Source organism: Strix aluco, chromosome 3 (genome assembly GCF_031877795.1).
Source record: "Strix aluco isolate bStrAlu1 chromosome 3, bStrAlu1.hap1, whole genome shotgun sequence".
In the NCBI taxonomy this organism is placed as follows: Eukaryota; Metazoa; Chordata; class Aves; order Strigiformes; family Strigidae; genus Strix; species Strix aluco.
The window spans coordinates 7,151,370-7,179,089 of NC_133933.1; the positions used below are offsets into that span (position 1 = coordinate 7,151,370).

A 27,720-nucleotide genomic window follows, 5' to 3' on the forward strand; every position below is an offset into this window, starting at 1 on the left:
TTACCAAGGAGTTATGGATCCTGGTGCTTTCGAAGTTCTGGGGCGCTGAGAGCCCAGAGGAACGAAGAATCAAAGTCTTGGCAATCTCACTACTGTTTCCCATTGCCAGCAGTAAGAAAGAAGCCAGATTACCCTGAAGGATTTAACAATGTGAGGCACTGTGTGTGTTTCATGAAAACCTGCTGTTGCTTTTTTCCAAAATCAGTAATAAAATATAGCGTGTGCCAATTTATTCCTTTTTTTCCAACCATAACTTAAAGTTATACATTACTAGGGAGCAACTGAAGAAAGACAAACTAAGATGCCTTTTTAATTTTTTTCTAGCTACTATAATGCATTCATTCTAGTTCACAAAAGAATAATGAAAATCTGTGTTTCTTATAAGATTAGGGAATAATCTCAAATCCCTTTATTAAAAAACAGAGTAAGTGGTGATCACTGACCTATTTGCTGACTAGGTAAGTGCACATGCTTTTAATATACTGTTCAGCAGTCCCTTTATATGCACACTTGGAAATAGTCCCGTCATGTTGCAATGACAGCATTTAGTTGTAGCTTTAATCAGCCCAGTTTTTCCACAACACAATTTGCAGCACATGGAAATGAAATTCTTGTTTATTTGTGTGAATATGTAGCCATTTCCTCCTCTGAGCCTGCTTTCCCCTCTATCTTCTTATTTCCCACCTCTTTCTATCTCCCTTCATAAAGACATTAGATATGATGATTTCCCTCACTGATCGTCTCTGGAAGTTGCTTAACTCTTTGGAGGATAGGATTTCTGTCAGAGCACTGGAATATGAACAGACAGAGCCATTATTTTTCTGTTGGCTCTCTTCTGTATTTGGGCTAAAATATTTCATCTTATTGTGCCATTCGGAACATGATTCAAGCTTGACCTGGGATGTTTTTCCACCCAAGAAACAAATCTAGGTGGTTGGGTAGCATCCTCACTGGAAAAAGGACACATTTATTTTCCATTGGACAAGTCCAGAAATGCAGAAGCATGTTGTTGCTGAAGCACAATCAAGGAGCAAACTGCCACAACTAATGCCTATAAAATGGATATTAAAGTAGCTAGGGATTTAGCTTAAGAGCAGGACACAGGCCTTACAATTAGTATTTCTGTGCACTTGCATCTTAGCCTGTTGGAATGCCGTGTTTAGGGAACTGTATTAAACTTTTTTTCTGTATGTCTCACGCAATATTAAGGCAGGCTTGGGAATAGGCTGGGGGAAGTTTCGTGGTTTAAATCATTTGCAGTATGTGCAATTTCCTTTGCTGGTCTTCTGGTCAGTGCCTGTTTACTGTAAATTTGAATTCTGCCTAATTTCTGTTCTAGCTAAGCCCAGTTTTGTTCAACAGTCTTTGTTACATGAATAGCTATGTAACTCCATAGCCTTCATTTCATCCATTCTGCACTTAAAGAGCTGGATTTTCAGGTCATTTACGCATCTGTACTTTAGCAAGAGAGATAATTTTATGACATAATCTTGGAGACAATAACGTATTCCAAAACCTGGAGGAAAAGAGCTCTCAGTTTTCTTTACAGTTTCTGTCTTAGGCATATATAGAATTTTCACATGTCTTGGTATCATTGTAAATATTGTCAAAATAATGACTTTCTTTGATATGACATTGTGGCTATAGAGAAACTAAGTACTTCTTGAGAAAGATCTTTTCAGACAAATCTGACATCTTTGTTCTTGAGTCATGGCAATTGTAACTACCTTTTATTTCTTAACCAAACTTTTCAGCTTCAAGAGGAGATGGATGAGGCGTTTTGAAAAAAAAATAAAAAGATTTTAAAAATCTTCCTTATATATCTTTTAAAAGATATTTCCTTTTTGTTTGCAAAGAAAAGAATACAAAGGTATTTTGGAGTGTTGTGGCTTCTGAATAGCTACTACAAAGGCTCCAACTTCTTTTATTCAGTTGCACAAAGAAGAAAGGAATAAATATCCTGAATCAGATACTGTGTGTTTGGTTTCTGATAGCCACCCATACTGAAGGGATCAGATGACATTTTGGGGGCTGTTACAGAATAGTCTGGCCCTGAATTTGAAATCTTTAATCTTTATCATGAAATCTTTAAAATCTGCTCTGACAGGTATTGATATTTGGCAAAGTTTAAAAAAGGTGCATCTTTGGTCCTTTTGCAGAAATGCTGGAAGTGCTGTGGAACCAGAAAATTGCAAATGGGTATTTAAACTCGCATGTCTAAAGCTCTAAGCTATGCAGAGAGATGGACTGTTGCAAAGCAAGTAGCTGGAAGTAGTTGGTGGTACACAGTAACAAGATTATCTCTGGAAAGCCAAAAAAGTGCCTTTCCTCGCTTTATGTGCCTTTATTTTCTTGAGAACTTTACGGAACTCAAGTGAGCTTTGCAGCTGCAATATCAGCCAGGTGAGGAGCTTTTGCGACCTGATTCTACTTGCCAGCCTGCTGTGGTCAGTCTGTGGTGGTCCAAGGGCTGGTTGGTCTGTATCTCCCAGTGCAAAGCACTTTGCTTTTCTGAAGGCATCACAGGTGTGGCAGAAAAGCATATGCAGGTAATTTCTTGTGGAAGAAGCAAAGGCCATAACTGTAGGCAGGGAAAAGAAACCTTTTAGCCTATCACAAGTTTACTTTTAGAAGGGGAGGAAGCATTGTATTACAGGTTTGCAAAACGGTACGTTGAATTTCATGAATGCGCTGAAAATGTCCTGCATAGGTATGGAATAGGGGTAGCTCTGTTAAAAGGTGAAGACAGGTGAAGTTGACCTGCTTGTGAGTGGCTCTGTGCGAGCATGTTCTGTGCTCCACTTGGATGTTGCAGCTTGGAAAGGGAGGGGTGAGGTTTTTTGGTTCCAGTCTCCATGGTTATATTTGTGGTGGCTTTGTCAGTGTTGAACTGGGAGGTCTCCAGGCTCTTATATCAGCAAATGGTACTTACTATGAGCAATTGCTTCACTGGTGGCAAAGGATCAGCAGTATTATTAGGAGGGAGCGTCGCTTCTGTGGACCAGCTTTGCTGATCCGTGTCCCCTTGCGGGCTGTCGTGGCCAGTGGTATGCACCAGCAGGCCCACGGAGGTGATGGGGTTCATTCATTTTCTAAGCCCAGGCCGGTGCAGAAGTCATACCACATCAGGCAGCACATGCTGCCCAAAATGATGTTCCTCTCAGGCTCTGAGAGAGGCAGCAAATGGGATGCAGACCCCCCCCAAACCTTCCCTAAGGGTACTGCCTGGGCTGTGCTGAGCAGCACTGTGCGTTGGCAGGACAGGATGGTTATTACACTGTCAGTAGTCTGCTCCAGATATGGATTTCAGTCTCCTGGGGGGGAAAAAAGTCATATTTTTTTCCCTGCCACAGAAGGAACCTGTTTCTTTTCATTACGCTCTGTATATCAGATTCTAGCCTGAATGTACGTAAAGAATAGGTGGTGCAAGATCAATTTTAAGTTTTAATTATTTTTCATCTCTTTCAATGACAAATGATATATTTTTTCTGTGTGCTTTTCTAATAAAAAGTAGAAAACGTAAAGGAATTTTTCAGCTTAAACATTTTGCCTGCTGTCACAGTCACTTTATGTTATCAGGCTTGATAGTAGGGTACAAGACAAAAAGCCAAAAGGAAAGAAAAAAAGAAACAAGAAAAGGGAACACTTTAACAATTATAGTGTTTAAGGTTTATTGTGTGTATTTGATTGCTTGCTTCATTTCATTTTCAGTAAGCAGAATAGAAATACTATTATAAATTGGCAATTTTTATTTCATTTTAAAATATCATCTCTTTGCTCTTGCTGAAAGTGTTGACAATGTGGCCTTTGTTTAGTTTAATTAACTCATGTTACAGTACTGAACTGAAACACACTCAGCATTAAATCAAGTAAAATAATTTTTAGAACTCTTTTCCATATCCAGAAAATTAAAAGAAATAAAAAAAATTAAATCCTCTGAGAAGCTGGAGGAGAAACTGGATATTTTTAACAGCATAATTTGAAGTGCCATTTTCGTTTTTATTTTCCATGGTAGGAATGCCAAAAAATCTAAAGTAATGAAATCCCACTGAAAAGCAGATGCTATGAAGTCATTCTAAGTCCTCATATGTTTATAATAGTATTACATGTTGTTACATGTTTTGTACTTGTGAGCTACAAGGCTTAAAAGAGCTTTAAGATACTGATAATGCCCTTTTAGCATATGAAAACTGGAAAGGTAATAGAATCCATATTTCATGTGGTGGTGTCCAAGTCTACTAGGCTTTGGGTTTAGTTCAAAGCTCCAGAGAGGCAGCGGTGCCTTATGCAAACGAAACGTGTATCTCTTTCAAATCATCTCAAATAGCACCCAAGGAACAAGTGAAAGGAATATGGGAGAGACACTGACATCTTAGAAACTTTTTCCTGTAACATATTGAAAAAGTAGGGCTCACTGGCCAAGGACTGCACTGTTACAGATGGCATCATAGTTAACAGTATATCTGGAAATTAGCTTTAGCACCTCCAGAGAAATGGCACCATTTTTAAATATACTATATGGCTACAGAGGCGTCTGTTTGAGCAGTGGGCTTAACTCCTGTTTGTGGCAGTGAGAACTTCGGTCTTAAATTAGAATAGGGCCAGCAGACCGATGGAGTGCAGGGAGCTACCCGAGGAAAGAATTTGATCCCTTGTGGTCGAATTTAATGTTCCTGTGCCCTGTCTGCTACAAAAGGAGGATTAATTTTGTTATGCACTGACTAATTTTGGAATCCTACCTCCTTTAATAAAGTTTATTTATGATGGAATACGCACAGATCCAACTGAGCTGTCTCTGGGAAATGGAAATTCCATGTTCACCCTTGCTTACGTTACATATAGGTGTACCACGCCGCTCAGGTTGTTGCACTATTTTATAGCAACTTCATGAACACAAATGGCCACACACTTTAGGGCAGCAGAGAAAGAAACTTCACTTAGCCAGTGTTTTTAATGAAATAGAGTGAGTAGAGTGAGGTCATGACTAAGTTGGAAAAAAACCACAAGCAGTGGGAGTGGAGAAGGGACGATTTGGGAGAACTGTCTTTTATTTCAAGTATAGAACAGGATCAAATTCAAAGAAAGCAGCATATGTCCTAAGACCAAAAGATTCCCTTGCTTGTTCTTTTGGGAGAGCAGGGGAGCAGCGTTGTCACTTCAATGTCAGTAGCTTTATTGCTGTAGTTGTGCCCAGTGGTGTGGGTAAGTAGTTGACCTTGAGAAGGGTCGTATCTACTCTGCATACTATCAGGTGGGTCAGGAGGCACATTTTTTGATTCAGCTTGGTTCTGTTTTCTCTTCTGCACATCCCCACAGCGTGGGCTCTGCCAGGGAGGTACACCATGGCTTCATAGGTGCCCTTGCTCCTGGCGCTTGGAGAGGAAGGCCAGTGCTGTACAAGGAGGGACTATTACACTGTGAGAGGGAAGATGTGTCTACAACTTGCAAAATGGAGGTTGCCTTGATAGGGCATGACCCCAACTGAGATTAAATCTGTTTCTCACTACTGTGGACCCAGAGCAGGAAGAATCCCACCTGATCTCATTCAGATCCTTGAAGCATTACGCTTTCCTCATACCTCTGGATTTTCTCTTCTTTTTTTCTGCCCGTTACCCATTATTTTTTGGCAGCAGGTTTTCTTATCCCCTCACCTTTTCCTAATGCAGTTGACAGGTGAGTGTTCTCTCGAGCAGATCTTGCCATCTGGAACAGTTTTCCTCCGCTTGGTTGGCTTTCATCACATTTTGTCTCCAGATGAGCATGTGAGGTCACCACCAGTATACCTGGCCCGTAGTGTTATCCCAGCAGCCCAAGCTGACCCTGTCTCTAGTCACACTGAATGATCTGCCAGGGAGGAAGCTAGTATTTAATCTCGCCTCCTACATCTCTGTAACTGCACCTGTATCTTAATCATGCAGTAGTGGTATCTCAACATATTGGCGCAGGAGCGCAGCTTTTTGGGACTTCCTGTTATTTAACAAAAAGTTCAGCATCTCCTTTTTGGGGTCTTGCATGAGCTCTGAAGGTCCTCTCCTGGAGCACTTCTGTGGGCTGTGAATGTGTTCGTAGCTGCAATTAAACCAGTCCAGCAAAGTGGGTGCTCTGGATGATGCACTTTGAGTTGCAGCTATAGACAGTCTATGGGCAGCTGCAAAAACACTTGGTTTTATTTGAGAGATCCAAGAGAAATATGAGGAGTATGGAACAGTGTTGTCTTTTACTTACCCATATACATGCTGGAATATTCATAGTATAATTGTTCCGTACCTGATTAACACTGTTCTTTGCTCTAACAATTATTAAGGATTTTTCTCCCATGTTCAGAATTTGCTTGTGGCTTCTATGTTGAGTTTTAAAATCCATAGCTTTCTGCAGCTGGCACATTTCAACCACAGAATGCCCTTCGTTATTGTTTCACTGGTCCAGGGTCTTTACCCTGAAATGTTGGGACACGTAAGCCTTTCATCTCATTATTCTCCTCTGCAGATGTGCAGCCTTTTTTGTTTGTTTGTTCCCCAATCACTAGTGTGAAGGGCATAGCTCTGCCAGTAATCATAGCTACCGCAGAGGCCAAAAACTCCTTTATTCCATTTACAGCATCCTGTCAAAAAACACTCAATACCTACATTACTTGACAGCCCTTGAAAGACAGCATGTTTACACATTCAGCATTTTCTCTGTGGAGGAAATAAGCAGTCACTTACAGGCTATACCATTCTTACCTGGATAGAAAATCAGTTAAACTGTGTTCTGGATTCTGAGAAGAAAAAGTCAATAATCTTTTCTCCATTGCCCCCTGGTTACAGCTAACAATGGTATACAGTTAGGGGGTCAGGGTGGCAAAGTCACTGTCTCAGTGCCTGGAAGAAATTGAGATTCCCAATCTGTGGCCAAATGCTATCATGGTTACAAGGTGTTTCATCAGTTAAAACGCATTTGCTGGATGTGTTTGTATGATCTGTCAGTGTAGCACAAAAGCGTCAAATGAGCGCAAATGGAGATACCTCAGGTGCTTCAAAATAAGATGTCACTGGGCTGAAAAATCAGTACCTAAGTGCAGCAGCTCAATTCAAGGAAATTAAATTGGTTGATTCTTCCAGCTGTCCAGGCAACAGGGAAGATTAGCAGAAAAGCTCGTAGACTGAACAGGGAGGTAGTCTGCAGGGCTGTGTCTTACCATTTCTCCCTCTCTGGGGTGCCAGTACCTGAGCGTGGTGCCCCCATTGGCCCAGGACCCAGCTGGTCTGAAGAGGGCAGAAAATTGAGAAGGACTTGCTGTTTTGTGTGTGCAGCGTCTACACTGCCTTTTGTTTTGCTCTTTCTGAGTGTGGAAAGGGCTCTGCATGTCACGCGTTTTCATTGATGGTGTCCCAAAGTGCATGGAAGGGATGGAAGGGGCTTTCCCACATGGCTGTCTTGCAGGGGTCTCTAGGACATGAGGGTCGGGGGTTGACCCAGCACAGAGACGGACTCGAATTCAGATTTATTTCCAGTATGCTCTGATCAGCAGGGTACGAGACCAAGGGTAAGCACTGGCACAGTCCCTCTCCCTCAGTTGGGTTTGGATGCTTATGGCTCTGAGTTTTGCACGGCTGCTGCAATCACGTCTCAGTTCAGTCCTGACCCTGCCTCTTGGCATCTCACCTCGCACCTTCACTCTGTCTTGGTGTGATCCCTGCCAGCACGCCCTGTCCTTCCTGTGGATAAGCAGGAACTCCTCTCTGGTGGTCACATTGGTCTACAAAGCTGGATCTCCAAAAGAGACCAGAGTTATGCTCTCATTTTCTGGGGCCTCCACCTTGGGGCAGCAGATATTTTACGGTTACTCTTACATTAGTGTAACAACTCCCACACTGGTCTTGGAGTGGCAAAACTGGCATCCTCTGAGGTTTTGTCTTACCTCTCTGTCTTCCAAAGTAGTAACTGTCCAGTGTGTAGTAAATACAGCTATTGTGGTCACTTTATACAATTGTAAATTTTTTTAATGTGTGTCTCATCATAAATCTGCTTGCACATATAAACCTGAGTCATGAACTGCACGGTCTGCAGCAGGTGACTCGGTAATCACATAGTGGTACTGCAGTCCCCCACGGCATCAAGGGCCAGCAGGAGCACAGCTGCTTTTCAGGTAAGTGTCCAAAAGTTTGGATGCTTTTTTAGCTTGGTTTTGAATCTCTTGGCCCTGCAACATAGGCAAGTTTTTTTAAAAAAAAAAAAGAAAAAGGAAAAAACCTTTAAACTATTTCTAATATTGCCTGCTTCCAGCATTACGTAGGATGTGGAGGGGAGTAGATTTTCTGGATGCAGTTCTGCATGCAGATCCAGCTGGCTTTTGAAGTGTGTGAGCATGAAAAGCAGATGATAAGAAATACATATATATCCGGTACCTATCTAAAGGAACCCAAGTTATCTTAGAAGCTGATATATACAGAGATCACAGAATCTGCTTGTGAAACTGTTCCTTCTGGCATTAAATGCAGCCAATGTTTAACAGTACTGAATTAAAAGTGTGATAGTTTAAGACACAGGAACTCTTTCCAAATGAACGTTCAAGGGGAGCCTAGAGGGGAGAAATTCACGTCAAGATTTGGCCAAAGAATGGGGTTAATGCTGTTTGTTCTTATCACGACTGCTACGGGATATTTAATGACCACAGGTAGTCAAGGCCTGGGTTTTATATCTGCTCCTGGAGACAGCAGCGCAGAGCAATGCCTTAGATTGCTGGTACCACTTCCTCCTTTTAATGAGGTCTCCCATCCAAGGATGGATATAGCCTGCTCTTGCGCAGCTTGCGAATCTGACTGGATCACAGCACACAGCGGAAATAATTGGAGAAGAATTTGCGTGTGATAGGGAAGGAAATCAGCTGCACGTATTCACATCCTGAAGCCAGAGTTAGCGTAGCACTGCTTCTTGGCAAGGGTTTGGTCACAGCTTCTGGTGTCAAAACCAGCTTGCTCTTTGCTAGCCTGCACCTGTAGTCAGCCGTAGCCATATCCAGCTCATTTGAGAGGAAAAGTCAGGGGAGGGCTCTTCATTTGGATCGCACTGGCGCTTTTGCAGCTCATGGCTGACAAAGCCATTTAGAGCAAAGATAGCTCAGATTTGCTCCGGTGTGCGAAGTTTGCCCTCGGAATGCTGTGATTTTCTCTAGCCGGTCTTAGAGATGGGAAAACACAGATGAGCCTTAACCAGGCCTGAAGAGGCTGGAGCACATCAGCTGCTTGCCATATTGATGAAACACCTGGGGCATTCATTTTGAAACCTAAATGCAGGCTGTTCACCTGTATTGCCAAGTACAACAGAAGCTTCCTTCTGGCTGGCGGAGTGGTATTAATTTAAAGAGAGCACCATCTGCGGGGCCTTGGAGAACAGCAATCAGAGGAGACAGGTAGCGAGGTCGCCAGAAAAAGTCGTGTTCTGATCCGGGGGCCTTGCCGCCCCCATCTATTACCTATCATTTCTAATTAGCGGATGTATCTTGGGGAAAGCTGCTCCAATTCACTTTCTTGCAGATGCTTTCCTTGCTAAGAGCTGTTGTTTTTGCTGAGCCTCCTAAGCTTGTTTTGCGGGCTTTCACAGGCATTTGGAGCGGTAATGGTCTCAGTGACCCAGTAATTAAAGGAGTCCTGTACCTCCTCGCTGTGGAGAGCTGCCCCTTTGTCCTTCCTCTTTCTTCTCTCTGCAACGCCACTACCAGATGGTCGGAGATTTTTCACCCTTTCAAAAGCTTTGTGTTTTTCCCATCTCATCAAGCATGTCTCAGCCATGCTTAATTAGCTTAAGGCTTTTCAGCCTCCCCCCCCGCCCCCCCCCCTTCACCCCCCAGGAGATCAGTTAAGGACCTGAACAATTTCAATAAAGACCTTGGAAAGCAACTCCTTAGAGGCTAGGCATAGCTGCAGGAGAATGTAATGTCATTTAGTGTTGAGGACCAGTTGTTTGTTCTTTCTTTGCTCCCTTCCTTCTGTCTGTCTGTCCTCCCATCCATCCTCCTGTCCATCTTTCCTTTCCCATTCTTATCTCGGAATATTCAGGGATGCCCCTTGGTTCTTGGTAGAGTTTGGCAGCATCAGATGACTGGTGATATTCAGAGGAGGGCTGTTGCCCTTAGGCCAGCACGTGGGTACTTTTGCTTTTAACTTGTTTTAATCTGTTTAGATCCCCCTGAACGAAAAATGGCAAACATAATTAGCTAACCAGTGCTAGGAGACTGTAGTTTGGGGTATTTTGGTTTAGGGGCTTCTTTTTTTGTTGTTTGCTTCCTTCCCAGACTTGTTTTGAAACTAGCTTGTGAGCTTTATTTACAGATCAGAGCAGTTGAGATGAAAGCTTGGTTAATTAACAGAAAAATAAATTTGCATCTTGCTTTGTATTTGACATTGAACAGCATTTGTTTCTCCATTGTCACATACACACTTTTATTATTAATCTCCAAGCTTTAGCTGTACGACTGCAAATGAGATTTAAAAAAAACCCCAAAACGCAACTCTTTCTCTTCTTCCCTCCTCCCTACAAAGCATGAAATAGAGCTGTTTAAGCATGTGAAGCACAGATTTTGTGTGGGATGTCGGATACCTCAGAGGTACCTGTGGACATTTGCCACATAATTCAATTCAGTGGCTTGTGTTTTGCATTTACAGGCAAATGAGAGCACCCAGCCATCAGGTGTTTGCATCACTAGAATTAAATACCTACTCATTTAGCCACTTGGGAGATAAATATTTGGATATAATTAAAATGGCTAGCTGTAAATACATTGAAGTGTCTGGATGACAGAAAAATGTGGGAGGGGGTTTCTTCACAAACGCCAAGGACGTGACCTCAATTACTGCAGTTTTCTCCCTGACACTCCCCTTCATGGTACATATGAAGTAGATGTTGCTGGGTGCACACTGCCCAGAGGAGAGCAGTGCTTTATATAAGGCTAGATTGAAATGCTGTTCTTACGCTATTCCAGTTCTTGGTATTTTTTAAGCCATCAAGGGAAATAAAATGCAAAGAGTGTATCTAAATGAATGCACGATGTAGTTTTGTGTCTACACACAAAAGGGAAGGCCTGTATCATTGCTACCTCCATCTGAGTAACTCAGGCTGTTGTTAAACAAAGAGGAGTGCAGCTCCCCGGTGTACTGACATTGCTATTTACAGACCATGTGGCAAGCTTTGAAGTGCTAACTGGCTTTTTTTTAAGAGAGATGCTGCGTTTTTCTTTTATATTTGTTTTCCACAAAAAGGAATGTTAGTATTTTTATGATGGCTGGTGTTTAGTGGAGCTCCTCTGTGTAAAGATAAATGAGTTATGCGACCTGACATTCTCCCTGGGAATGTGCTCAAAATGAAGCAAGCCAGTGGCATTTCAAAGTCTGCTTTTACAGAAGCTGGTTATATACTTTGTTCATTACAATTGCTAGGAAATGCCATTTATCTGGTATTTTGCACCTTCTCTTAATTGACTGGATGGTGGAAGAGTCTTTGGGCAAAGACCCCAGGACCCAAAGGACACATATGCAGAATGAAACCGCCCCACTTGAAGGTGCTCCATGCTTTACTGTATCCCTGTCCTGTCTGACAGCTTGAAGTAGTCAGGCCTCCTGCAAGCTTTGGAAGTGAAGGAGTGAGCTCTAACCCTTCGAGAGCAACTGCAGCAGGTACAAATTGCCAGGCACGCTCCGCAATTACTGTTTCACTTGTCCTCTCGCTGCGATGCTGCTGGGAGTTGCTGAGGAGGCATTGCCTGGAGCAGCAGGGGCTCCCCAGTTACTCACTGAGCAGCCCTGCTGCTGGTGATATGTGTCCCTACACGGGGAATACATCAGAGCTGGGAGGATACATCCGTAGAGAAGCTGGAGGAAGGGACAGGAGGCTGGTCCAGCCTTGGCTGTGCTGAGCCAGGGTGGTTGAGGACACCAGAGAGGCTGCCACCCAGCAGCCCCCAAAGCCTTCGTGACAATGTTTGTGCAAGTTCTGTGTTTCTGCAAAATGCTTTGTCTTTATCCAACACTATATATTACCAGGAACTTTGTTTTGGCAAAAAGGCAACTCTTTTTCCACATTTCACTGGCTTCTAGTTTCCGGAGACTTCACAGTTTTGTTGCTATAAACCATCATGCTCTTAAGCTGATTGGCCCACTAGCAGCCCTTGAAAGGCTGTTTGAAATAAAACCAGCTAAGAATAGAAAACCACCTTTCCTGAGGCCTGATATTCAAATCACTTTTGCACTGCCCTCGGGAGGGATGGCCTTTGGTTATAAGCTCCGCTTTATCAGCAGAGAGCTGGCTGCGCATGACCACAGTGGCAGCACTCCAAGGACTGAACTTTAATGATGAATGTCACAAAACGCTGCTACGTGGGCTCACTCTGGGGAAAGTAATTCTGTGTACAGTACGTGATCTATGTCACCCGGAGTCCTCATTGTTTCTTTCAGCTATTTGCAGAGTTCTTTTGTGTTTGGACTGTGGAAGGAGCTGTATCAATTCAGAGTTAGTAAACCAGAGGACACGCAGAAATAAAATGGATCTGAACTTTTAAGCTTGCTATAGCAAACGTGCCATGAGAGTGAAGAGTTGGTAAATGGAAGCTTTAATTTGGGTCTATTTTCATTATACTTTCTGTTGTACCATAATTGGTACACCGTTAAGTTGTCTCTTGAGTTATGAATTACTACTGTATTAAGGAAATGAAACCTAACTGAAGAATTTTGCTGACAGGGAACATGCAGAAGGATAAGCAGGATCTTTTCAACCATTAGTATTGTTACTATCATCATGAATCATTACAGCCGTATAGCATGCAGCACAGTTCCTAAACTTGAACTGGTAGTATCGTGCAGTGCGACATACACGATTGTCTCTACCCAGGGAATGCACAGCCTAAATTTCATGGCTTTGAATGCTTAGCAGCCTACTTGGAACATCCATTTCATGGATTTCTAACGCAGTTGTACTGCTGTCTTATACATGTATCATCTGTGACCAGCAGGCTTCCTCCAGCTCCTGCTGGTTAAAGACTAGCTCGCTTAGTTCTGCCAGAAATACTTGTTGCATGAATGTCCAATACACACACTCGTAGGTGCTCCCTGCTAGCCAGTCAGAAGCACTTCTCTCCTGTTCCTCCCTCCATGAAAACTTTTTACAAAATCAAAACCCATTTCCTTTTGAATTTGGGAGGGTTTTTTGCTTTTTAATTATTTTTTTTTTTTTAGCAGAAATGTGATAGCTGCAGTTCATAGTTTTGGCAAGAGCCAGCAACGTTTGTCTGGAAATCTTGGGCTTCTCAGGCTACGTTTGTATGACTCCCTGAAAACGTGACATTTCCCATAAAACTATCTGTTCTTTTGAAGGAAAAACAAAAAAAAACAAAAAACCCAAACAAAAAAGAAAAGTAATTTGATTCTGGAAAGGGTTTTTTTAGAAATATTTTGATCAACTCCACATGTGCCTTTCCAGTCGTTTCCCCTGTGCAGCAGGACCACCCGCTGCCTGCGGGATGCAGTAGCGGTGGTGGCTTTGGCACGGTGTCGGGGCTGTTGCCGACTGCCCAGTCCGGCTCCAGCCTGAGCCAGGAGCTTTCTCAGGCTTTGATGGTGGGAGGCAAAGCAGCCAAAACTTCTGCGAGGTGCTGCGCAACGTGGCACGACATGGAGACTTACCCTTTCCTCCCCCTTCCCCGTGTTTGGGGTATGTTTGAGGCTTAAGTAGGGGGTTTTTTTATTCAGTTGTTGCATTTTTGCAAGACCGTATTCCTTGAACAAACCCAAAACCTGTGGCTATCATGTGTAAACGCAGGTTAGCCTCTGCCGTGTAAATTCCTCGTCAACTTGCAGTTCACAGTACTACGTCAAAGTTAGCTTTGCACAATACTCCCAAATTACAGCAGGTTTTACCAGGCTGAGGATCAGTGGTACTCTGTGCTTAGGACCCTGATAAGATTTTCAGTCAGTGCTCATCATTGTCACAGATACTCAGTGTGAACTGAAACAACCCATTAAGACCCAACGCTTATTTTTTCCCTACCACCCCAAATAAACTCTTACACCTGATAACTGAGAGGCCGCAGACTTCTAATTCAAAGCACATCTCATGTAGGGACATCTTTTAGGTGCTTACATCAGAATAACAGGGTAGCTAAGATATTTATCTGGATTTGCTGTGAACTGTAAGCTCTTTAGTCAAAGACCACCTATTTTCTATTTAACAGGCCCTCCCCTTTTAGGGTCTGTAGTATTTAAAATAGATTCTATGTGAAAAGAGCCATGCAAAGTGTTTATTTTGTTTTCTTGCTTTCCTTACATACACAAGAAACATCCTGTGCACAGTTGTGAAAAGAAGTTGGTTGAGTCTCCTCAGACTGTCAGATTGATGGTTTTTAGTGCACTGAAGTGTAGTAAAAAATGGGAACTATAAAACAATATGATGTGAATTGTCTAGACCTTTAAACCTACTCAGGAAATCAAGAGAGAGATACATATATTTAAAGAAACTCAATAAACCTTGTTTTTAAGATTGTGAAATTTGCTATTGACAGGGCTGAACAAAAACGTGGTTCAAGGCCAGTGACTTAATTCTAGGTGACACCACTCCTAATCCTTTACGGCTGAATCCTTCAGTTTTATCTGTGACTCTGGGAAAATGTCTGTCAAGGCTGAAGTCACTTGCACCGGGGGATTAGCACTCTTTGCATTCTTTTGGAAAGCTTCAGTAGTTCCCATGAAAGTAACAGACGCTGAGGCATTTGTGGAGACTATGGGCAGTGGCAATCCTTAAACTGGTGTACAAATATTGGTAGACCTGGACCATGAGAAATAGTGCACATCTGTACCTTCTAATTCTGACCTTCATGCTATGTGCTGGCAAAAGCTCTGTGTTCTGTGTTGTCCTTCAGCTGTGGGTGCTCAAGGGGAGAAGAAGATGTTGCTGTTGGTTGACCTAAGGTTGGAACACTATATCAATTTCTTTCTTTCCTTTTTTTTTTTTTTTTTTTTTTACCAGAATAGTTGAAAGCTGTATAATGAAAAGGCTTTGGGCAGCTGCAAGTTCACGCGCTAAGAAGCTCTTCATTATGAATAAATCATAAAACGTGGTCCAAATCCAGCAATCTGAAGGAGTTTAGCTTGAGGAAATGCTTTTAATGTGTGCGTGTGTCATCCTCCTTTAGCAGGACGAAAGTCTGCTGCTATCAACTGCTAATACAATTATTGTCTTCTGGCTTAATTGGTAGAGGTCTTGACTTTGGTGCTACGATCCCAAGTATAAGCCTTAAAGTTTTCTGGCACCCCATAGCAGGGGGATGGCATTACGGGAAGGGCTCAGTACTGCAGTGTGCCAGCATGGATTGCAGTACTTCTGTATGGCAAGTGGTACTTCTGAGTACCCCACAGCACTGGCTGCTGTGTTCTGGTTGACTTTCAGGACACCTCATTGTTAAAGAACCTGTGTTAGCCATTAAGAGGATTTTGGGAGATGTTATAGACCTGCTCAATAGCTTCAAGGAAAATTATAGTTATCTTGTTAGGCTCAAAAGTCTGCCAGTTTTCATGATAGACACTGGTTTTATTAGAAGTTCTGTAAATTCTGTTGTGGGAAAAAGAAGGCAAAAGCCATATTGTTAGTTATAATGTCACTGAGCTTTCTAAGCACAGGTTAGACAGGTGGTGTGATCCTTAGTTCAGTGAGAATTGGCGTTGAATTTTTAAGTCTGTGTTTAGGATCCCAAATAGGTGGCCTGATTTTCAAAAATGCTGAGCACATCCCAAACGCCTTATGAGGGAAGACCCTTTGAAGCCAGCTGGAGATGCTGGGCTCTCAGAGCTTTTGAAAATCAGAATCTAAACTCCATTTTAAAGAGCTTCCTAATGTTAGTCACCTATTTTTGAAAATACTGACCTATGTCTGCTGGCATCTAGAACAACCTCTGTGTTAAAAGAGTGTTTGATGGAGAGAGGGGATGTGATCTCCAGTGCTAAAGGGAAAAATCTTGGGTTTTTTGAAGCATATTCTCTGATAAGAAACATATTGAGACAAAACTGAAAGTTTCATTTCACCCCCCGCCACCTTTTTTTCTTAAAGACTTTTGTTCAGACTCTGTATTATGTGGCTTGTATTTCTGGCCTTCAGTTTCTATTTGGTGCCTGGGGATATAACAGGACTTGGAGGAACCTTCAGTAATTTGGAGCAAAGGCAAGATGGTTGAGGAAAAAATGTGCCCAAGCTTTCCAAATCAGTTGCTTCAATTTCCACCTAATGTAACAGTCCTAAGTCAGCCTTGGTCTAACTTGCCATTTGAATGTACTTTATTTTGATACAAATAAGTCTCCAATACGTGTGAAACATAGAGTAAATTTCTGACCCCTTTTTCTCCTGCTTATGAAGTTGCCAGAGTGGCCAGTAACACCAGGATGGACCTCTTCAAACAGTGGGAATGAGCTCGTATAAGGGGAAGCATTATTAGAAATAAAGCTGTTTGGGAGACAGAAAAGCTCCCCGTACTTGTCTCTTCCACCTAGACTGAGCTGCAAATCTGGTAAATCGCTGGACCTGGGTGTCACATTGGTAGATGTCAGAGGTGATGAACCTGACTGAGTACTTCTCCAGAGTGATTTACTGTGGCTCTAATGCTCGTTGCCGGCTTTTTGTTTGCCCAGGACTAGTGAGTCCTTGCATAGGGTGCTGAAGAAGAAAAGCTGTCTCTCTTAAGTGTCCTGCAATCACAGAGCTGTTCTTGGGGGTGTCTGCTACCTATTTTCTTAGGTAACTCACAAGAAACAACGTGGCCTTCCTCTTATAGTTAGCACACTACCCCACTGTGCTCAGGGTCTTTTCCTAGACTACAAACTGGAGCCATCTTCATAGGTAGAGATTAAGTCAGGGGCAGCACAGGGAGCACGACTCACTAAAATTAAGAGGGGGAGGGGGACGGGAAGACAAACAAACAAAATGCACAAAAAAACCCCTGAATGTTAGGTTACTGGAGAAAGAGAAAGAAATGTTCAGCTTAATGCAAATAAGCCAGATCCCTGTTTTACAAAGCTGAGGTCAGTTGGGAAGTACTCTGGAGCTGTTTGGAGGGGGGAGGATTATGGTTGTTAGTATTCTTCGCATTATGTTATCTAAATGTAAATTACTGTCTCTGATGTAACATCCTAGTTAGACGCTAGAATTTATGAACCAAACAAAGGATGAAATGTGAAAAAGTTGAGAAGAAAAATCTGCAGCTCTGTCTTTGTGTAATTCTTACTGAGAGCTGATATAAATGGGAGACAAATCAAAGGCAACAATAGCACTGCACATTTTATCTCACACCCTGTGATGCATATTAGTGTTGTTTCCCATTGTGAGCCAGAAAGTACATTTACAATTTTAGAAAACACTGCATAATGGCTCTCCACAAGGAAGAGAAGCAAGCATATGACTGCCAGTACTGACACTTGCTTTTTCCTGGCCTGCAAAATTGCTTTTCTGGAAGCTCTATGGTGGGCAACATTTTTCTACCCCACACTGTGAATTTTGAATTTGGTGTTAAAATTTTCTCCGAGAAATCGAGCAAATAAACCTCACTGATTTGGTAATCTAAATCCAGCCTTTAGCCTTGCCAGGAAATACTGGCCAAGCCAGTCATGTGGTGATGTGCTCCTAGGGTGCAGATGGTAACACCCAGGCTGGTGGATTAATTTTTTCTAAAAGCAACCCACAGGAGTCATCTTTTCCATTGTGCTTTTTAATGTTTTGGAAATACTCTTGGCTTCATGGGAGGAGGGGAGTGTCAGGAGGACGGGTGGGTATTTCAAGTGTTTAACACCAGCTATGCTATCGCTGCCTGGCTCTGCACCTCCCTCGCTCCCCAACATGTCAGTGGTAAAAGCTGGTTTTTAAGAGATGCCACTGAAATGGGTGGAAGAGCGTGATTGCCACCATGGAGCTGAAACGCCCGCAGTACTAGCTAGGTTGTTCTTTTAGGCTTGTCTCAGTTTGGGAGTAGGTGGCATGCGATTCCCTCTGGCAGCGCTGTCATTTGAGGATTTGGGTCCTCTCGTGGCTTATTTCTATATGCTCTGTGTTCAGAGGAGGATGTGGTTATTGCCTGTTGGCATAGTGCAGGAGGTTAGACCACCCCTTGCTCTGATATAGTTCTGTTATTTCCTAGGGAAACATCTTACTCCACATCATCGTCGTAAAATTTTGCTCTTATATTCATCCAGTTATCAACAGAAATTAAAAACATCATCCACACTTAAGAGGTAATATAGCACTTGCAATATGTTTGCTTTCCCTCCCATTTCTTTGAGGCTGGCCGGTGTTGGCTCACTCACTGCTGTAGAGGAGGATGCCAGGCTTTCACCAGAGACATGGGGGCAGCAATCAGCATTAATGACATCCTCTGACAGCGAAAGCCGCACGAATCTCCAGAAGCCAGATTTCAGCGATGGCTTCTCTCCACGGGGCAGAAGGCGCTTCCCAAGCAGAATGGGGAGCATTGCCTTGGGTAATACATCCAGCGCTGCCATCTATCACTTGGCTATTTCCTTCTTTACAGAGGGAAAACAACCCCCAGCCATTTATTCATGAAAAATTGCTTACTGCCCTTGAACATAAATACACACAAGTGTGCCTGTGTGGGTTTTGTTTAAACATCTGTTATGTTTTGATGAGTCACCATCCAGGTCTGAAACAACAGCCCTGAAAACTGGGACAGGTGAGGAGCTCCGTAGCAAAATTAGTCCGTTATAGCAGATTTGTGTTTATCACCATGTAGCTAAAGCTGACTGTAAAATTTTGGCTTTGAAGGAGTCAGAGCAGAGCTCGATTTAAAAAAAAAGGGCACAGTTCTTTAATTGTTTTTGAAAAATTATTATTGAACATGCATCTTGGTAGGGGAAAAAAGATACGATAGGTATCACCGGTAAGGTCTTTGTTGTTGGGTGCTGCCAATTACCACTTATTTTCAAGAAAATGTGTTTCATACTATGTTCAGCTTGGTTTTAGCTGCTAACAGGTTTCTAAAAATTAAAACAGAGAGCTTGGTCAGGACACGATGAGCCTTTAGAAATGCAAGTACTCTTTCCAAAGAGCAAGACATTTCAGCTGGATGTGTTATCTACTCTACCAAGTTTTTATTGACATTTGTTTTTTTGGTGTTTTTTAATATTTTTTTATTTTTCATGCTGGCTGTTGTATCTTTATTTCACAAAATGTTTGAAAATTACAGAGTACCTGTAAGGTTACATCTATTAGCAGAGCTTTGTTGAACTTCATGCGCCTCTCCTTGTAAATATTCTGTTTTATTTTAAGCTGCAAAATTTGTGTTGGTGTCTGTGGAGAAATAACAGGGAAGAGTCTTTCTCCCACACTGTATATTGTTACTGCCTTTCAGGTAGATCCATACACCCTCATTATTTACCCTTCTGCTTCTATTCCCCGCTACTTTGAAGCTCATTCTTCATATACTTGGCAATAGTCTCATTGAAAAGGAATTGAACAGAGTATTTTCCAGGGCTCCTCTTTGACTCGGCAGTAATCTCTTTCAGAAGCAGTGACCCCAGAAATAAATGGTTGCAGCCATAAGGGTGAGAAGCCCTGCCTGTACATTATCAGAAACTCAGGCAAAGCCTCCTTTTGTCCTGTGTGGATGGCGTGCTTTTCCACCCCACCATCTTCTCTGCTGTAGCTGGGGAGTGGGGACTTCGTAAAAGATGAGGGTGCTTGTCTGGAAAGGAACTTTTCTAACTTCCAATTTGTGGGCAATTAGCTATTTTTGTCCTCTCAGGTTCTTACCCTCTCCCTCCACACCCTTTCCTTTTATTTTTTTTTTTTTTTATAAATATTGTTTCTGTTCACTCCTAGCACCCACTTAGTTCTCATGCAGTTGCTCAGAGCTGAGGACTGGCACAGTGTCTTCTGTTTGGGTCGGCTCCTTTGGAGGGAAATGGAAAGTTTCTTTCTCTTTTCTGAAATAAATAGCAAGGTGTTCTCACAAATCTGGCCTGCTTAGGAGATCCAGGACCTCTTTGCTTTCACAGTCTATCGTTTTGCTGTGGTTGCCTCAAGATCATTTGAAATGCTCAGAAAATATGGTGAGTGCAAGATTGAAACGGAATGGGGCACAGTATGTGCTGATGGAAAACCCAGTGGCAGCACAACCTATTAAGGTGTTCGTGTTGGAGGGAAAAGCAAGGCCAATTAAAGCCATTGGGCTCCTGGATCAGTTCTTCCAAATTGCGGACCGAGTCCTCACCCCAGATTAGTAGTGCAAAGAGGAATTAAAATTGCTGTATGAGGACAGCTGGGGAGAGACTAGGTATATGGTAATGAGCGTGGTGAGTGCGCAGAGAAAATAACATTGTGATGGGAGTGGAGGTGCAGGTATCATTCTGGCAGCCGGCGGTCATTCAGCAGCCTTGCTCCTGTGGCCGTGGAATTAGAAAAACATTTCTGAATGCCCAACATCATTCCCCGTGGTGAAAGCGGAGCCTTAGGTGACCTGGAGATTTCCTGTGACTTACACAAAAGGGTCATCCAGTGCTGTAATTCCTCACACCTACGCAGCTTTTTAGGATCAGGAAGCTAGTGATCAGGAACTGAACCAAATTACTTACAAGTTCTATAAATGGTTGAAGCTGGCAGGGAAAATGACAGAATGGGAAAGAAAGGTAAATAATTATGCCATTTCTATTCATTCAGAAACCCTTCACTTTTCATAATACTGCTGAGCGTGCTGTCTGCCTTATTTGTAGGCAGGAAGACAGAGCACAGGGGCTTTGGAAGCTGTTTGGGACAGGTGACCTACTAGTCTGAATACAAGCCAGCAACATTTGAGTTGTGTTAACAGCCAGTGATTGAGGAATGCGATGAAAGCTTCTGGGTGCTCCATTTCAGATACTCTGTGCTGCAGGCTGCTTCCCTGATGAGAGGTTTCACAGAAAGAGCGTCTGGAAAACAGCAACATGGCCTCTTACACAGCTAAGGCTTCTTCAGAATAAAAAAAAATTCCAAAAGGGCTTTCCTTAAAACGATATGCCCTTGTATTCATCAAGAGCCTGCTGTGTGCAGGTTTATCCTGTTGTTACAGAGAGACAAAAGATACAAAGAGCTCCTGATGGGCATTAGCGATTTTAGAGACGCCCAATTTGTATGGGTCTTATGGACCATATTGCTGAGAGACAATCCTCACTACCCTCCATTCCCACCTTTAGGCAAAAGGAGGCATAATGAGATTTACTAACAGTATGTTTAATAAAGGGCTGGAAGGGGATAGGGATAAGCGGATCTTAGACACTTTTAAATCGCGTTAAAAAAAATTGCGGTTCAGCTTGAGCTGGAAATAACAGTGGCTGGAAGCAGTGTGATGCCTTTAGGTACAGTTGCGTGCACAAACACAGAGAGCTGAGATGATGCACGCTACACTGGAGAGATGGGGAGCTTCATTGCACCGGGTTACTCTGGGAGACAAAGCCAAAATGCCAAAAGGGAGGGTAAACACTCCATTTAACGATGAAGGGGCTGCAACGTGAATCCTGACAGCCCACGCGTGGCATTAAGAAATGATGCTCAGTGCCTTCAAAAGCCCGGCAAAGCTAGCGTCCCAGCCAGCACACCCTCCTCTGAAATTCACATCCTTGAGTTTTCTTTTCATCCCTACGGTGCCTAATTGCTGGGCATTTTTTTGATCAAAGTAGAATATTCCTGACCTAACAGATGGAGACGTTTGTTGTTAATGAAGCCACGCCGAATAGCAAGAGGCACCTTTGCAGCAGTGCCATTTCTGCAGACTTGGCGCTGTCGTGCTCGACCTGTGTGTTGCAGAAGGATAGCGAGGGGGAAAACTGCCCACCGACTTGAACGGAATGAAGTACGGACAGACCACGACTTCTGTGTTTGTCTTAGAGCCCCAAGAGCAGCAGGTTGCGTAGGTTTGCATGTAGAGCCATACAAGAAGACGGCATAAATCTTCTATGTGGTAGAATCTGGTCTCCTCCCAGACGGAGGTGTCAAAAAGGAGTCAAACTGAGCCCTTGTATCACGGACCACTTCAGTTTCTAAGTGAAGCAGCATTTATAATGCTACTAAAATACAGCGGTAAACAAAGTACATGAAGGCTTGACAGTCACATTAGCAAAGAGCTGCAGTGAAATGACTGGGAAGAAGGAAAAAACCAGCTCTGGCTATTTGCAGAGCAAGAAAAATGGAACTGGTTTTGACAGATAAGACAATGCAGCTGTGGGTCAGAAGAGCTTTGTCTGTCTTTTTTGTTGCTGCAGATGAAAAATGGTGCCTTCAAATTTTAACCAGAGAAATTTGGATTTTAATGAGCCTCCATCTTTCAGAGTCTCCCAATTAGGGGAAGCATATTTACAGCTAAACTCAAAATAATAAATTCTATTCAGTGGGTATGAATCAGGGAAATCTGGATCGTTCAGAATAGCTGCAGTGTAGTTTCCGTATTGCATAATGACAGAGGTGATTTTTTCAAAGTACATAATGTGAGTAGAAGCAACTGCTCCACAAATAATTTACGACTAATGAATTTCTCCTGGTTGCAAATTGTCCATGGGCAGGATAGTGTTTTATTGGAATTCCTGTGGCAACACCCAAAATTGCTGGGCAGACATGTTACAGGAGCAATGACCTTGCCATTTTACCTGTAAAAATAGAAGTAGTTGTCTGGACTGTTGTATTATTGATAGTCCTTTTCTTCCTCAAATATTCAGAATGACCTTAGGGCCGGGATTTCCCACTTAATTGCAAGACTTCTAAAATTGGGGAATTTTTAAGTTTTAAAATATTTTGGTGTTGCCTGATTGCACTGACAGAATTCATGTATGCATGAAATCTGTTTTTCTGTTTGTCTTAAAGGTAGTCTATGACCTTATAACAAGCTAGGAACTAAGAGCAGAAATCCAGATTCCTGATTCAGAGCCCACTTGACAATGCCTTACCCACGCCCAGTGTGAGGACTCTGCCAAGGCTGATCTCGAAGGCTGGGCTCTGCTGAGAGAGTCCAACCTTCCAGGTTCCCTTGCTAGTCAGCAAAGAGAAATAATCTCCCTTAAGGCAGGCAGCTCAAAGCAGAAACCCAGTTCAGGTGCCTTCCAGGAATGATTCATCGATTCTAGGGAGGCTATGTTGGGATTTTGCTTTGAATTACCTGGGAGAGAAATGTGCCTCTCCTGATTACAAAGGCACGTTTCAGTACACAGCAAAGCCTGGCTGATGATCAGGTAAAAATGAGTTTTATGGATTGTTTTGTGTTACAGCTTCTAAGCCTGCATAGTTGCCTGCTTTTATCACTTGAAATAGATGTAAACCTTGTGCAAAGGGAGGACGAGGAGGAAGGTTACACTTTTTACTTACTAGGATTTATCAGGGATGCGGAGAATAGATGTCTGACCTCTGCACTTGAGCACTTTAAAAATTGATGCTAATGTACCAACAACGACCACATCTTAATCATGTGAATCGTATGTGAATCTGGAACCATGTTTCTCTAGAGAAAGAACAGTGTTAGCTGTAATCACGTGGAACTATTGGCAGATTGTGACTGTGAAGGAGAGAAAAAGATGAAATAGCAGTACAGAGATTTCTATCTTCCTGGTGTATACTTGTCTTATGCGTTTCAAAAGGCTGGAAGCCATCCTTGCCCGTGCCGGGAGCCTGTTGTCACTTAGTGCTAGGCAGGTTGTGTAACCAGCCTGCAGAGGGTTCGGGTAACGAGCTCTGTCAGGAGCGCAATTGGAAATGGTAATTGAAATGGAAAGTGGTATCTCCCAGGCTCCCTCCCTTCGGTAACTCTCTGCTCCTGCTTGGAGACCCGAAATACCTCGCTTGTTTGTGCTCTAACCTGAAGCAATCAAAACAAGGGGGTGAGGGGAGGCCTCTAGAATAAATTGGTTGTCAAGGCGGTTCTGATATTGATCGAGTTCTGCTGTTTAGGTGAAATGGGCTCATTTCTGTGGAGCACTCGGTTTTACTGCGTGGCAGGGAAGAAGCTTTTTGGATAATACCCTTTCCACATGCATGGCAGTATAGCGAATGCTCCTGTCCCCCACGCACAAAAATAGCCAGGCAAGAAATGAAGATTTATATTAACCAAGTTTGAAAGTCTTCCCCAAAATTGGACAACATAATGTGCAAGCCTCCTCCCAAGGTTTGCGGTGGTGCTTGGCTTTGTTAAGGTCTAAAATATCTGCTGCCTTGCTTGTCCCTGAATGTTGTTTCTCACTATCATTTTCTTGTTGACAATATCCAACAATCAACATATACTATAAAAAAACCCCAATACAGCAATAATCCCCTCGTAGAAGGGATGGGGAATCAACTATTCAGACTTGGAAAGAAGGTGAAAAAGCAGAACATGCATTAGTGCTCTTCTGACAATGTTTATGGCCCTAAACCTCTTGAAAAGTAATTCTGCAGATTTGTTGCTGCTGCTGTTACTCCTTCCAGCCTCTCTCCAGGGCTGCCCACCCTGAGAGGTGAACTTGTGGCTTTTGATATTGAGGGCCCTCGACGCCTTCTGCTTTCATCCCTGTAACAGCAGCCCTAACTAGCACATGTGCACATGTGTGCACATGCACACATGCATGCGTGTGCACAAAAGGTCTTCTCTTTAATTAGGTTCTGTCTTCACCTAGCACCGTGCCAATAGTCCTTTGCACCTGTCAGCTGCATGGGAGATTTCTGCAATTTCAAGCGAGAAGACTTTTGGCAGCGTGGTGAAGCCAGGCACACCGGCTAGTTAATGGGAGATCTTAGCATAGGGCCTGGGAACTTCACACGGGCGCCTTCAGGAGCTGGCAACAGGAGAGCGACTAGGTATCCCTAGCTGTTAGAGGAACTGGGAGTCAAGATGTAACCTGTCATACCGTATCTGCTTTATTTGTTTAATAGTGTTTTAGAGGACGCTAAGTCAGATGCATAAGCATCAGCTGCCCGTCGGAGTGTATTGGTGTTTAGCAGGGATCCCAAATCCCTGCATCAGACGTCTGAGTGTCTTGGTGGGAAAGGCTGCGTCTGCTGGAGGCTGCACTCGTGGTGGGACAGTTTATTTTCCAAAACTTTACTTTCTATAGAGCTGCTTCCCCCAGATAATCAAAATGTAGCACAACCTGAATTTCACTTGATTAATCAGTGTTTTCGTAGTCACCCAAATTTTGATAGTCACCCAAGTTTTTCATAGTCACCCAAATATTGATATTGCTAGGAGAAGTCATGCAGGGATTTTGAATGTACCTTCGCAGCCTTGTACTTGACAAGTTCCCGCCATGTGCGCATGCTTCTGCGATAGGGTGACCTGGGTTTATCCTTTGTGTGAGGCGAAAACAGTCGTGGGCGAGCACTGGGAAAGCTTAGGCCTGTTGGTGCATAAGAAACCTCAGGGGAAAACCACACTCACTCTCCTGAATTCCCTGGAGAAGCATCAGGGATTTGACGCACCCACAAAGGGGCCATCTCAGGCATTCGCTGACACGCGGGGTTCACAGTCCCAGATGTTTACAGGCATTCTGTTTGTTTGTATGGGGAAGTGATTTTAAACCAGTGAGGAAGAGGTGGAGCTGGTGCTACAACGATTCACTGAAGGATTTCTGCAGTAGAAGTAAGATCTGTTAAAATGATGGGTGACATCTCCATCACTGTAAAGTCATCCATCGTGCCTTCCCCCACGCTCACTGAGATGCCTAATTGAGCTTTCCGGTGGCTATTTTTTGTTGGTTTCTGATGTGCTGGGTCCTTTTTTTAGCATTGGTAGGACCGTAGGTAGTGCGCTGGAAGTTGCCTGTGAGAATGACAATGTATTGGCTTGCAGATATGATTAGAAGGGAAACTGGCTGCAAACTTCAGTGGTAGATACATGTTTATGGACAAAATAACCATAGCGCACTGAAGTGCATTTAAAAAATCCACTCTAGACTTCCATAGAAAGGGAAGGGAGGTGTTTGTGGGACTGTGAATGTTTAATCTCTGTTGCTGAAGAGGTAAATTATTTCAGCTTAAGAGTAAACCGTTTTTGAGATACCTTGGTCCTTGCTACACTTTGCTGTCTCATAGCCACCCAAATGTCTGGATCGCTTAGCAACCAATAGCTTGACATCCTGTAGTTCTACCACAGGATAGCTGCAACAGACTTTATAGCAGCCACAAAAGTAGAGAAGTAGCATGATGGAAATTAACTAAAAATTGGCTTCTCGGCACTCTAAATGGAAGAATAGTAGAACTGTGTACAAAACAGCAAAACCGCTTTTTTTTTTCCATTTCAAATATTGTTAGGAGATTGAATCTAAGCTTCCAGACAAGCCTGAGGCAGAAGAGATAAAAATGTTGAGTTACAGCGATAAAATGCATTTTCCTAAATTCAAATACTAGTTTGTGTCTGACTACCCGGTATATTTGAACTCTCACTGTATCTATTTTTATTCTGCTAGCTAGAGAAACTTCGCAAGTGTGAGTAGGTCTCCATCATAGGTTGCATTTTATGAGTAGAAAGGATTCTTCAAAAATGATGAGAAAAGAATGGCAGGGAGGCAGAAGCACACACCATGATGTGACTTTAACAATCCCAGTTAGGAAAGAGTGCAGATCGCTACAAATATTCAAGCAATTATTTTCAAACCATGTTCCTCCCCCTGTATCCTCTGCCCTTTTCTCTAACGGCTGCCACTATACAGCAGCAGAGTCTATAAAGGTAAGAGCGTGCCAGAAGAAAAAGAAGAAAAACAGGTATCTGGAGTCTGAGAATTACACATTATTCAAGTACTGTAAGTATTGATTTTTCTCCTTGTTTGGCTTGTCTTATAGGGATGCAAGGGAAAGAGGAAACTTCTGTGGAGCCTATGAATGTTGACCTCGCATGTGAAGCAGCAGATGTTTCAAATAAGGATGGTATGTTGTTCTAAAACTTAAATTGTGCTGAAGTGGATCCATAGCAAGCCTTTCTGGGGTTTGTTTGTACACTTCCCCCCCACAATAGGAGTTATATTTATAATCTCTTCATCTGAGTCTTCTTGAGAGTTTACACAACCTTCACTGTCTTGGAAGTCTGGTGGAAATGCCTTTCGGTGCCGTAACCCTGCTTTTCTAGTTGACTAGGTTTATGTGTTCAATTGGTATGTTCAATCCACCTGCCTGTTACCTAAACAATATTTTAGGCCCACTGTAATTTTTGTCTGGATATTGAATTGGCCAAGATGTGTGTGCTCTCACACAGCAGTCAGAAGATATTTCTGAAAATTTCTGTGCTAGTGCCCGACTCCATCCTGGGGCAAATGTTATATGTATAACCGCTCTAAACTCATATGTTGGCCCCCTCCTAGCTCGGAGCTATTTCCCTTCCTCCTCCTCCTCCTCCTTCAGAGTCCATGTGTAGCTCAGTTTGGTAGCAGATGGAAGGTGTCTCCCTAGGACATATACTATTTACTAATATTTACTGATTGTGACATTTACTAATTGTGATAAAACTATCACAATTTGGTGACCCAACAGCAGTTCCAGTCAGGTTTGTGGACATTATCAACCCGAATCTCCTGACTTGGCAATAACATTTTTTTGACATTGACCTCAGTGAGCAGATGACCCAGCTGTCTGGCAAAGTCCTGGCAGCGGTTGAGTACCAAGGGCTCGAGCTCTGCAGTGCATAACGTATTTGTAAAGAAAAGATTTTGTCCTTCTAGGATTTTCCTGTGTGCAAAGAAATAATGGATGGGATCAGCGTCCTGGTGCTTAGGTTTTGGT

At 42.9% G+C, this 27,720-nt stretch overlaps 1 protein-coding gene across 3 annotated transcripts in view; it reads left to right on the plus strand.

Moving 5' to 3' along the window:
* MACROD2 (mono-ADP ribosylhydrolase 2) overlaps positions 1–27,720 on the plus strand; it is a 901,283-nt gene that overhangs the window by 862,554 nt on the left and 11,009 nt on the right. For all 3 annotated transcript variants that reach the window (XM_074817243.1, XM_074817244.1, XM_074817245.1), the window contains exon 17: positions 26,788–26,871. In XM_074817243.1, the coding sequence (XP_074673344.1) occupies positions 26,788–26,871 (84 nt within the window). The remainder of the gene's footprint in view (positions 1–26,787; positions 26,872–27,720) is intronic.